General features: G+C 51.3%; 1 protein-coding gene across 1 annotated transcript; it reads left to right on the forward strand.

The window, feature by feature from the left end:
* Window positions 1-297: 297 nt before the first annotated feature.
* On the forward strand, window positions 298-12,751 carry LOC128497352 (tumor necrosis factor receptor superfamily member 16-like). Its single transcript, XM_053467340.1, has 6 exons — window positions 298-471; window positions 7,621-7,735; window positions 8,033-8,404; window positions 11,506-11,674; window positions 11,965-12,110; window positions 12,307-12,751. Exons 1-6 carry the CDS (start codon window positions 421-423, stop codon window positions 12,606-12,608), a joined length of 1,155 nt encoding a protein of 384 aa, XP_053323315.1. The 5' UTR covers window positions 298-420; the 3' UTR covers window positions 12,609-12,751.
* The last annotated feature ends 215 nt before the right edge of the window (window positions 12,752-12,966 follow it).

Below are 12,966 nucleotides of genomic sequence, written 5' to 3' on the forward strand. Positions count from 1 at the left end.
CCTCTCCAATCACATCCCTCATGGTCCTGCCCCCTTTTTTAGGATTTGGGAGCGCTCCCCCCCCCGGCCCCTGACATTCCCTCTCTGCTGCCTGGATGCTGGGAGTTTAAAGGCAGAGGCTCCGGGCGGATCTCGCACTCCCCGAGGTGGTGGCAGCGGTGGGATCTCCGCAGACTTCGCGTTGATCTCGGTGTATCGGGGGGCATCGTGCGGCCCCCTCAGGCTGGGGATCCGGTCTCTGCCGCCCTGCATCACCCCCACTCCCGGGACTGCATCCGGAGAGCCCTCCCTGCTGGATTTGTGGCCCTTGGAAGGACTGCCCCCCCCCATACCCAGGGGCACCAAAGGACTGAAGGAGTTCTTAGCGGCCGGATCCATTCCCGATCCCTCCACCCAGCTGTGAGCATCTGGACGGAAGCCATGGATCTGCTGGGATCCTTCTTAACCCTTTCCCTGCTGCTGCTCTCCAAGGTGGGCTGCGCTTATATATATATATTTGGGGCAGTTTAATATGTGGCACTTTAACCCTTTGAGTGTCAGGTGGGGTGTGTGTGGGGGGTACAGGGCATTGCTGAGTTGGGGTGCGCCTGGCCCTTTAAGAGTTGGTTACTTTGTTACTGGATCCGCTTTGATGTTTTGAGCTGAATATTGTTGGTTTTGGGGGCTGCTGGGGAGGGGTATTTAGTTGCATGCTGCTGGGGTATCTGGGTGAAATGCCCCGGGTGTCTTATTCCTTATTTCTTTTGTGTTTCGGGTATTGGCCGGGGTGCGCCTGGACGCTACCACCTCTGCCTGTAGTAGGTGGCAGGCATGCATGTATATTTCCTACAAGGGCAGGCTTGGGGTTGCTCAGAGGCTACACTGATAGGCATGGAATTTCCCCGTCCCATGAGTATTGATTTATATATCGCCAACATATTCCGCGGCGCAGTACAGCATACATCGATACGGGACATCCAAATACTTGTCATCATTTCAGTATTCCGTTTACCACGGCTGCTGGAAGGCTGTTCCCAGAGTCCACTGGACGAGAGACTGCCTTCCAGATTCTGGATTCCTATTTATTTATTTTCATTATTATAAAAAAACTAAAAAAACCTGGATTCAAACAAAAACGTCTTTGTTCTTCGAAGCAAATGAATGTTTTTTGGTTTTTTTTTAATAATTTTTAGTGTTTTATTTCAGATAAAATGCTAAGTTTGTGGGATAGAAATAATTCTCTGCCCCGCCGGGGACCCAAACAGCGGAAAATAATTATAACGTAAAAGAAAAAGCGATTGTCCGTCTGGCGCAGGAGCGTCCGAGTGTGAACTCCGCGAAGCCGAGCGCTCTCTCCCCGTCCCACCGGGCCACAAAAAGGGGTTTTATTCCCAAAACGGCCGAGGGGCAGATCCGGGACACAAAGACAGCTCGGGGGGGGGGGGGTTCTTGCGTAAGCGTGTTCGTACATGCGCGCCCCTGATTAAAAAAATATGGTTTAATAGGAGTGAGTGAAAGATGCCCCCGCGGGGTCCGGTGATGTCAGCAGAAGCCCCTCTGCCCCCTCTATACCAAACATTAACCCCTTTACAGTTGGGTATGTAGATGGTCGCAACCCCCCCCCCCCCGAGCCCAAATGTCACCTCAAATGTTTTTGCTTTAAAACTACATAGAAACCCCGCCGGCAGATCGGCCCCATCCGGCCCCCGTCTAGTCGCCCGTTTCTCCTGCTGTAACGACTCAAACCTTAATCAGTCACTGGTCTCGCCTTAGATTCAGGAGCCGGATGTCTATCCCATGCATGTTTAATACCTTCACTGTATTACCCTCTACCACCTCTGCTGGGAGGATGCTCCACTTCTCTACCACCCTCTCAGTAAAGTAAAACTTTGTTCCGTTCCATCTCAGCCTCTGATCCTCTAGTGTTAGATTCCGCTCTCTTGTTGTTTCCCCTCCTGTCTTTTGTTAAATCCCGTTAAGGTCTCTCCCCGGGGTAGTTGTTTTTCGGGGGGGGGGTAGTTTTTTGAATTATTTCGGGCGCGCGGCTGAATCTCTCCTTTTTTAGGTTTTTGTATAAACGCGGATTACCGGCATCGACGGGGATTCTTAACCTTGATTTAGGATTGAAACGGGACGGTCGTAAAAAACCTTTGTGAGGGTTTATCCTGGGGGTGGGTGGGGGGGTTGAGTGGACTCCATATAAGAGGATGACGTCACTATTAGTTACCATATGCAAATGAACTTATCTGCTTTATATTTGCATACAGTGCCAACTGGTGATGTCAGGGGGCGGGGCAATGCGTCCCTTTGTGCTGATCAGATAATTGTCTGCTGCAGAGATAGAACTGAAATTCCAGCCGAGCGCAGAGGGGGGGCCGCCGGTAATAAATGAATAAATGGCAAGGTGCCCCCCCCCGGTAATAAATGAATAAATGGCAAGGTGCCCCCCCGGTAATAAATGAATAAATGGCAAGGTGCCCCCCCCGGTAATAAATGGTGAGGGCCCCCCCGGTAATAAATGAATAAATGGAGAGGGCCCCCCTGGTAATAAATGGCGAGGCCCCCCCCCCGGTAATATATGGCGAGGCCCCCCCCCCCGGTAATATATGGCGAGGCCCCCCCCGGTAATATATGGCGAGGCCCCCCCCCGGTAATATATGGCGAGGCCCCCCCCAGTAATATATGGCGAGGCCCCCCCCCCGGTAATATAAAATAGTCTGAGTCCTGCACCAGTAGTAGAACCGGAGGAAAACGGAGCGGGAAGGGGGGCGGGAAACTCGCCAAGCGTGAGACCCCCAAAATAACACCCAACGCGTGGGGGCGTCGCTGGGGCTCTTATATGCTAATGAGACGTGTGATTAGCGGGGGGGGGTCAGGGGAAGCGGGTACAACGGGGGGGGGGGGGGTAATTAAGGGCGACTTGAATCCAAACCCAGCCCAGATTCATATCAATAGATCAGAGGATGGAAGCGTCAGCCCCAGCCGCCTGTAAACAAAGAGCCAGACCATAAAACGGGGGAGGGGGGGCATTATCTGCTTTACGAGACCAGATACTCCATATTTACAATTCATTGGGGGGTGCGTCTGCATTTCCAATAAAAGTAAAAGCCCCCCCCGGTAATATATGGCGAGGCCCCCCCCCGGTAATATATGGCGAGGCCCCCCCCAGTAATATATGGCGAGGCCCCCCCCCCGGTAATATATGGCGAGGGCCCCGACTCCGAGATCTGCTGCTGGCAGCGCGGGGCAATTCTGGCAAAACTGTACTTAGCGCTATTTTTAGAAATCCCATATAAGTACCGAGGCTCCTAAATGACAGCATTTACCCCCCCATCCTGTTACAGCGAGGGGGGGGGCTCTGCTAACGCGCCTCGCAGCTGCCGCAAACCCGGCAGAGGGTGATGGGAATCCTGGTTTATTTTTAAAATCAGTTTTTTGTTTTTTTTTTTAAACATTTTTACTTTTTTTTTTTTAAGTGATTTACCTTTTTTTTATTTTTGCTTTAAATGTATTTATCTTTTTATTGTTTGTTTGTTTGTTTTTTTTTTGTTTTTTTTAAAATCTACCTTTTTCTTTCTTTCTTTTTATTTTTTGGATGTTTGTGTTGAAGGAAGTTGCCCGGCTTTCTCTACACCCCGTAGAAGCGCATGGCGGATTGTAGTGATAGGGGTTATGTATAAGAATGCTTGCGATCTATAATGCTCTTGTTACCGTAGCAACGAATGATCTATTGCTGCTGATTGGATTATTGCAGTGATTTCTATAATCTGACCAAACTTTGCACCAAAACCCCCTATAATTCTAGACTCGACGATCGTGTACAGCGCTGCGGAATATGTTGGTGCTATACGACCCAATAACTCATAAAGTTACCCCGTAATAACTTATCACGGATGAATACGTCTAAATGAAGAAAAAAACGTGAAAGGGTTAAATCCGCTTACCCTCGCTCCGTGTAATGGCGGCCGGTTCTTGGGGTGAAATGGGAGGAAATTCAGTGTATTTGGGGTTTTTATATAATAATTAAGTGGCCAGACAGTAACAATGACATCATCGCATACAATATCTTCAATTTCCGTTGGTCGCTGGGGTTTTCTGGGTTTTTTCTGCGGTCAAAATGCACGGCCGATAATATTAATAATAATAATAATATGTATTTTTTACTCTTTCCCCTCTCGTTTAAATTGTTTGCCCCCCCCCCGGCCCAACGGACCCCAAACCCCGACAGGGTTTCTTAAAGCTGCTGGATGTGTTAATTTTTTTCATAAAATAGTCTGAGTCCTGCACCAGTAGTAGAACCGGAGGAAAACGGAGCGGGAAGGGGGGCGGGAAACTCGCCAAGCGTGAGACCCCCAAAATAACACCCAACGCGTGGGGGCGTCGCTGGGGCTCTTATATGCTAATGAGACGTGTGATTAGCGGGGGGGGGTCAGGGGAAGCGGGTACAACGGGGGGGGGGTAATTAAGGGCGACTTGAATCCAAACCCAGCCCAGATTCATATCAATAGATCAGAGGATGGAAGCGTCAGCCCCAGCCGCCTGTAAACAAAGAGCCAGACCATAAAACGGGGGAGGGGGGGCATTATCTGCTTTACGAGACCAGATACTCCATATTTACAATTCAATGGGGGGGGCGTCTGCATTTCCAATAAAAGTAAAAGCCCCCCCAGCTCTTCCTGGAAGCCGCATGTTGCCCCAGGTGTGGGTTTCACTTTACTGAGGGGGTGGTAGATAAGTGGAGCAGCCTCCCAGCAGCTTCCCCTTTTATGTCATACATTATACAGGGGGCCGGTCACTGATTTATCTATACATTATACAGGGGGCCGGTCACTGATTTATCTATACATTATACAGGGGCCGGTCACTGATTTATCTATACATTATACAGGGGGCCGGTCACTGATTTATCTATACATTATACAGGGGCCGGCTCACTGATTTATCTATACATTATATAGGGGGCCGATCACTGATTTATCTATACATTATACAGGGGGCCGGTCACTGATTTATCTATACATTATACAGGGGGCCGGCTCGCTGATTTATCTATACACTATACAGGGGCCGGTCACTGATTTATCTATACATTATACAGGGGCCGGTCACTGATTTATCTATACATTATACAGGGGGCCGGTCACTGATTTATCTATACATTATACAGGGGGCCGGTCACTGATTTATCTATACATTATACAGGGGGCCGGTCACTGATTTATCTATACATTATACAGGGGGCCGGTCACTGATTTATCTATACATTATACAGGGACCGGTCACTGATTTATCTATACATTATACAGGGGGCCGGTCACTGATTTATCTATACATTATACAGGGGGCCGGTCACTGATTTATCTATACATTATACAGGGGGCCGGTCACTGATTTATCTATACATTATACAGGGGCCGGTCACTGATTTATCTATACATTATACAGGGGGCCGGTCACTGATTTATCTATACATTATACAGGGGCCGGCTCACTGATTTATCTATACATTATATAGGGGGCCGATCACTGATTTATCTATACATTATACAGGGGGCCGGTCACTGATTTATCTATACATTATACAGGGGGCCGGCTCGCTGATTTATCTATACACTATACAGGGGCCGGTCACTGATTCATCTATACATTATACAGGGGGCCGGCTCGCTGATTTATCTATACACTATACAGGGGCCGGTCACTGATTTATCTATACATTATACAGGGGCCGGTCACTGATTTATCTATACATTATACAGGGGGCCGGTCACTGATTTATCTATACATTATACAGGGGGCCGGTCACTGATTTATCTATACATTATACAGGGGGCCGGTCACTGATTTATCTATACATTATACAGGGGGCCGGTCACTGATTTATCTATACATTATACAGGGGCCGGTCACTGATTTATCTATATATTATACAGGGGGCCGGTCACTGATTTATCTATACATTATACAGGGGCCGGTCACTGATTTATCTATACATTATACAGGGGCCGGTCACTGATTTATCTATACATTATACAGGGGGCCGGTCACTGATTCATCTATACATTATACAGGGGGCCGGTCACTGATTTATCTATACATTATACAGGGGCCGGTCACTGATTCATCTATACATTATACAGGGGGCCGGTCACTGATTTATCTATACATTATACAGGGGCCGGTCACTGATTTGAAAAAATCCTAAAAATGTCCCAAGAAACGAACAGTTTGTGGCGTTAACCCCTCGGCTGCTGGTGGCTTTTAGTAAATGTAACAAAGAGTTTCTTTCACTTTCTCGTCCGTATTCCACAAACATTCTAGGAAATCGTCTGTCCTGCGAACAAGGAGCCCCTGTGTGGCCGGGGGCCGCGGAATTTGTGTAAAAACCTTCGTTAAATAAACCATATAAACCGCACGACCTGCGCGACGACGTCCGACGCCTCGGAGCTTACAATCTAAAAGTCTGCGTTATGAATGGGGGTGCAAAGCCTGATAAAATGGTCTTAACGCCATAGCAACCAACATAATGGTCCATGCAGCAGGAATATTTCTCCAGTTGCTATGGCGATAAGACCAATATTTAGGCTTTCCATCAGGATCACTTTTCCTACAGAGCGACTCTTTAATTATTAACCCTTTAAACCCTGTTATAGCGAGTCGCCTAAATGGCTCTAATACCGGTCGTCATGGAAACCTTGACTTTATTTAAAGTTTTTTTATTTGTCATTATTTAAAGATACATTCCATGGAGTCACCTGCATTCAAGCAGGGATATCAGCCATAACATACTGGGGGCAAAAACACCAACTGGAGTCGGACTGCCTGACCCCATAATCTGCCCCTTTGCCCTGAGATTATACAGTTGTGGGGGGGGGGCGCAGGTGTGTGTGTGTGTGGGGGGGCTTCTCAGACCACCATGTTATCTGGGTTTATTTCCCAACCTTTTGTTAACATCAAAGAGAAGCGAGAGGTGATGGAGGGAGGATGCGAGTCGCCCCCCCCCCCGCCATCTGCCCCGCCGGCCCCCTCCCCGTCCATATCAAAGGCTTACTAGGGGTAAAACGTGATCTGGGGGGAGATACAGGAAATCCAGCCCCCCCCCCCGCTGGCTTCACAGACCTGAACTTGTCGCCCCCGTGTGACCTAATGAACGGCGGGGGGGGGCAGAAAATGGGGCTTTAGGAAAAAAATGAGCCGATTTGGTTAAACTGAGAAATGAAATTCTTACAATTTGCAGCCGAAAGTTTTTTTGGAAAAAGAGCCTTTTTTTTCAAAGCGATGCTGGGGGGGGGGTTTAATTTTCCTGATCTTGTAAGTTTTTGAGAAAAAGAAAGAAAATCGTTAAAATAAAGGTCTTGATTCAATGTATTTTTTTTTCCTGACCCTTGGTTAAATATAGCGCCGTCATATTCCGCAGCGATGTACAATATTACCCCCCCCCCCGTCCGATTTGTGCTGAATTAAAACCGTGTTAGATTTCTGGGCTGAGCTGCTGCGGAACCTCTTGCGAGGAGTCCAGGGAATCCGCTGCTTCGCGTTTAGTGTCGCTTGGTGTCGTTATCTGGAGACCGCCGAGGCCTCCGCGCGCTCCTGTCCGGCGATGTCCGCTCCGAGGCTCATTCCGCTTTCTCTTTTGTCCAGGTGACCGCCGAGGATTCCTGCGCCAGCGGGGAATGCTGCTCCGTCTGCCCTCCGGGTCACGGCGTGACTGCCCCGTGCGGTGCTGCCGATACCAAGTGTGAGCCCTGCAGAGATGGTAAGAGGGGCAAACGGGAACGGAAATCCACAAGATCGGCCCCATCCGGCCCCCGTCTGGTCCCCCGTTTCTCCCGCTGTAAAGACTCAAACCTTAATCAGTCGTTGGTCTCGTCTTAGATTCAGGAGCCGGATGTCTATCCCATGCATGTTTAATCCCCTCGCTGGATTACCCTCTACCACCTATGCTGGGAGGCTGTTCCACTTATCTACCACCCTCTCAGTAAAAGAAAAAATCTGGTTAAGAACATAAAATCCACGTTTAATAATAATAATAACTCCTTTCTCTGCCGCGCAGGTACATTCTCCGAGGTCAGCAGCGCCACTGAAACCTGCCGGCCCTGCTCCGCCTGCCAGGGCCCCGGTCAGTCCGTGGAGTCCGTCTGCACCAGCGAGCGAGACACCGTCTGCCGGTGCCCGGAGGGGCAGTTTCTGCACAACGAGCATTTCCTCAACAGCACCTGCCTCCCCTGCCAGGTCTGCTCCAAGGGCCACGGGGTAATATCTCCCTGCACCCGCGCGCACAACACGCAGTGCCAGCTGTGCCCTAGGGGCTTCTACTCGGAGGAGAAGAGCAGCGTGGCCCCCTGCCTGCCCTGCCGGACCGAGTGCAAAGAGACCGAGGTGCAGATCGGGGACTGCGTGCCGCAGCACGACATCCTGTGCATGGGTGAGTGTGGGGGGATGGGGGGCAAGGGCGTTAATCCTGGGGGGTGGCGGGGGAGGGGACCCACCTGTCTTATCAGACTGCCTGTGGGTGACAATAGAATGGCTCAGTCTTAATCGCCCGGTCGGACTCTCTGTCTAATGAAAATCTATGAGGGGCGGACTTCATTAGCATTGCCATAAAGCACCGCCTCCGTGTCTGGTTAGTTAGGACTCTTTTGGTTTAATACTAAAATGTAATTTTATGAAAGAGAGGTTGATGCAGGGCTGTGCCTTCCAGCAGAGGTTGGGAAGTTGAGAATGTCAGTTAATGAGGTTTTTGGCCTTTGGGTCTGAGAATTTGCTGTTTTCTGCCTGTAAGGGGTTAATTTATGTTCTAAGGATTGGAATTTGGGTTAATTTCTCTCTTTATCTGTTTCGCGGGTATTTTTTCCTCCCCTTCCGTGGATTTTGGAGAAACAGTTGCTTTTTTGTCCGGTGGGACAGAAGCTCCTCAGGTGTCCCTTTAATCCCCTTATTGTCCCAACTGCCCCGGGGTTTTAATCAAAGTCCCTGGCATGGGGCGGCGCTGTTTGTATGAAGATGAGCGTATTAGAGGGGGGAGAGCGGAGAGGTAGGAGGCCTGGAGGGGTACGGGCTCCAGTGAATGGCCGTGCCAACCCTGGCCGGGGCAAATGGGGAGGAATCGCACGAATGTCTTAAGCTCATCCAGTATGAGGTAGTGGATCCATTGACCGTCTTCCAGAGAGCCCCTCAATAGATCTGCGGGGGGCTTCTCCTCCGCTCAGGGCCTGCGGGGATATTCTTGGCACCGTTGGAGTTCCTCGGGCTGAATGACTCCGTAAAGCTTCTCCCGGGGGGGTCTCGCTCTCCCGGCCCCCCTCCCCAGGGGTCCCGTTACGTCATCCCGTCTCCTTCACGGCTCTCCTGACAGCTGATTGTTTGCTTTAAAACCCGTAAATACGCGAGAAAATCCCTCTTTATACTCAATACCATATATGGGCGAAAGCCCCAAAACTGTAACAAAAAAAGGAACAAAATAATACTTTTCAGCCCTTTTTGTGGTCCCGATCTTCCTGTGAATATATCGCCGGCACAGCAGGCAGCGATGCTGATTAACCCTTTCCTCTCTTGAAGCCCCACCCCCTCATTTAAAGCTAGTATTGCCCCTCCCCCCCCAAAAAAATAAAAATCTGTACCCATTGGAAGTTTTTTTTTTTTTTTTTAATTTTTTTATCTTTCCGGCACGGATCCTAAAATGCGGATTATTGGAAATTGGCCAGAGGGGCACTTTTGTTTTAGGGGGTGTGTTTGGAGGCCTAGTTGGGGGTGGAGCTTCCGCCAGACTCTTTATGTGCCATCTCCCGTCCGTTCGCTGCCGAGTCCGTCTCAGACAGTCCGGCAGATGGCCGTCTCTTTCATACCCGTCCCTTTAAACGGCCCCTCCATAAGCTCCCTGTGAGTGACCCCGGACAGCATGAGGTCACTCAAGGTCCCCGGGGCCCCTAATCTTATCTCCGATCTCCTGCCCCACCCCCGGCCTTATTGCTCCTGTGATTAGATAAAGCGTAAGAAGTAAAGGGGCTTTTTTATTATATTTTTGTTTGTTTTGGGAGATCTTTCCGGATCTTTCTCGCTTCTCTCTCTCTGCTCGGTAATCCTGAGCGGGCGATACGAGGGCTGCCATGCTGTCTCTGTACCCAGCGCTGTACTGCGTACCCGCTGATGCGTTCCCCTGCTCCATGGAGCCGAGTCTGGGCTGCAGTTGGGGCAAATTCACACACTCCAATGATGCCCCAGCTCCTGTGCTTTGTGCCCCGGCCAGCTGCCTGTTTGCCCCTCTGGCTATGCGATCCAATCACAAACATTCCGCTTAATTATTTCTGCCCCCGGGGGGGGGAAATCTGTGCAAATTTATCAGCCTAATGATCCGCGTAATCAGAAACCCCTCCGGCCGGCACGATCCTCTGTAACCCCCTCGCCTGGAAGGAGGATTTGTGCAGCATCTGGCGCGCAGGCGTCCCGGTGCTGACAGGCGGCTGGCGGGGAGGGGGATTCATGGAGTGCGCCGGGGAGCAGCTGGGTGGGAGACGGTCCATGCGCGAGGAGTGGCTGGGAATGTGAGTCTATGTTTTAGGGCGTAACCCCCCAGCTTATAGACCGCGCCGTACACCCCCTCTACCACCGCCTATAGACTGCGGCGTACCCCCCCCCGCTTATAGATCTCTCTCTACACCCCCCCCTCCGCCCATAGACCTCTCTCTACACCCCCCCTCCGCCCATAGACCTCTCTCTACACCCCCCCTCCGCCCATAGACCTCTCTCTACACCCCCCCCCCTCCGCCCATAGACCTCTCTCTACACCCCCCCCTCCGCCCATAGACCTCTCTCTACACCCCCCCTCCGCCCATAGACCTCTCTCTACACCCCCCCCCTCCGCCCATAGACCTCTCTCTACACCCCCCCCTCCGCCCATAGACCTCTCTCTAACCCCCCCTCCGCCCATAGACCGCGCCGTACACAGGGCATTGTTGCACCAATGGGAACAGAGCTCCTCGTTATGTTTTTTTTAATTGGATTTTTACCTTTTTCTATGACTTTTCCACGACTGATAACAAAGCCTACGAAAAGTGACACAAAGCTGCCCACGTTCTTACATTTCTGTCATGAAGAAGCCTGGATAACCTGACCTATGGGGGGGGGGCACGGGCACAAAAACAACCATAAAATAGATTGTTAGCTCAGAGGGGGAAATCGCACGCGGCTGGATAGTGATGAACTGGCATTGAAATGTTGCGTAACCTGATGACGCATTATCTGGATCCCCGGCCCCCGTGGCCGAGTGTGGGAAGTGAGTGAGCGGGATGAGTCCTGTCTCATTGAGTCACGCCGGCCGCTGCTGAGTCTGGTTTATGGGAATGAGCTTCGTGTTGGGCTTTTTAAAGGGACTCGATTCGCTCTGTGAGCGTTTTAAGGGTTAACAGAAGGGACCCGTTGGTTGTCCGCAGACGGCCCCTCGGGCCGCTCCCTGTCCTGGCAGGACTGTGGCCCCTTTCCCGTGGCACCTCGCGTGGGTTCTCATTCTCCGTGATTCTCCTCCCGCAGATAAAGACGTCCCCATCCTGAAGCGGGCCGATAAGGACGAGAACGGCACGGCCTCCGGCTCGCCGGATTTTATCGCCCCCCCGGACCACAGCAAGAACATCATCCCCGTGTACTGCTCCATCCTGGCTGCCGTGGTGGTCGGCCTCATCGGATACGTGGCTTTCAAATGGTGAGTTCTGGGCGAGGGAATGCGATGTTTAGATTCAACCCCGATTGGTGCGTTTACCCCCCCCCCCGAAAGATTGAACGTCCACCCCCCCCCGAAAGATTGAACGTCCCTTTCTGAGCCCGTTTTTTATTTGCCGTGCCTGCGTGCTCCTGTGGTTTCCCCGTCTTGCCGCGGTGGGGTAATTGTATGTAATCGGAGTCACGGACGGGGTGCAGGTCGCCCTCGTTGCTATCGGCAGCTGGCGGTTTGGAGGCAGTTTAACCCATTAAGACCCCTCTTTCGTGTTTCAGTTATCATTCCTGCAAACAGAAGAAGCAGTTGGCGAAGGCCAGAGCCGGGGAGCTGGCGACCTCCGGCGAGGGGGAGAAGCTGCACAGCGACAGCGGGGTCTTTCTGGATACTCACAGCCTCCAGGACCAGAACCATCTCAGCAAAGGTGAGTACCTGAGGCCAAGTCCCACTTCACTCCAGCTCGGGGTCCACTCCGCTCTGCACTCGCCCACTAGACGGGTCAGAGAAGCGCTTTGGAGGACGAGACCCGCCGCATTTCACTTCCTCACGCTGTAGGACCAACGTGTGGCGACCGGTCCGTTACTTTGTTGCCACATCGAGTAATTTCCTTTTTTTTTCAGTTAAAACCGAGCCAAAACTATACGTTAACTTGCCACCACACAAGCAGGAAGAAGTAGAGCGCCTGCTGACGGACACCAGCCGCGGTAAGGACTGGCAGCGTCTGGCCAACCTCCTGGGATACGAAGAGGAGGCCATCGACGCGTTCTCCAGAGGAGAAGATCCCGTCCATACCCTCCTCACCGACTGGTCTTCAAAGGACAGCTCGACTCTAGAGGTCCTCTGCGCCGCCCTCATTAACATGGAAAGGGCCGACGTGGTGGAAAACCTGAACAGCGCCGCCGACGCCAGCTCCGTGGTGTAACCCCTGCCCCTCCCCCCACCGCAGGCCGAACTTCAGAGACTTTTAACGAAATCTGCAGATTCTAATGGAATTTTCAAACAGCAAATATCTTTTTTTAGTAAAATAAGAATGAACTCGTCCAGGACGGAGATTGAGGACAATTATTTGAGCAGTCGAGTCACGGACCGGTCTTGCGTGCTCTTGACGCCTTTTGGGCTGGTTTTCAGGAGACCTCGACGTGTTCTCGGCCCCTTTCGCTGGTAGACTGGACGTTCCGTGGGACGAGCTGCCGGGTGGGATAGGAAGAGGACCGTCTTCTGTATCTCCAAGGCTTCTGGTGGGACCCAGAACCTGAAAGAAACATTTAGTTTGCTCTTTA

Source organism: Spea bombifrons, chromosome 5 (genome assembly GCF_027358695.1).
Source record: "Spea bombifrons isolate aSpeBom1 chromosome 5, aSpeBom1.2.pri, whole genome shotgun sequence".
In the NCBI taxonomy this organism is placed as follows: Eukaryota; Metazoa; Chordata; class Amphibia; order Anura; family Pelobatidae; genus Spea; species Spea bombifrons.

Bases quoted from the DNA above. Each gene is read 5' to 3' on its own strand.
- LOC128497352 (XM_053467340.1), top strand. From the start codon at position 421: ATGGATCTGCTGGGATCCTTCTTAACCCTTTCCCTGCTGCTGCTCTCC. The intron at 472-7,620 runs GTGGGCTGCGCT...TCTTTTGTCCAG, and splicing joins CCCTGCTGCTGCTCTCCAAG to GTGACCGCCGAGGATTCCTG. The intron at 12,111-12,306 runs GTGAGTACCTGA...TTTTTTTTTCAG, and splicing joins CCAGAACCATCTCAGCAAAG to TTAAAACCGAGCCAAAACTA.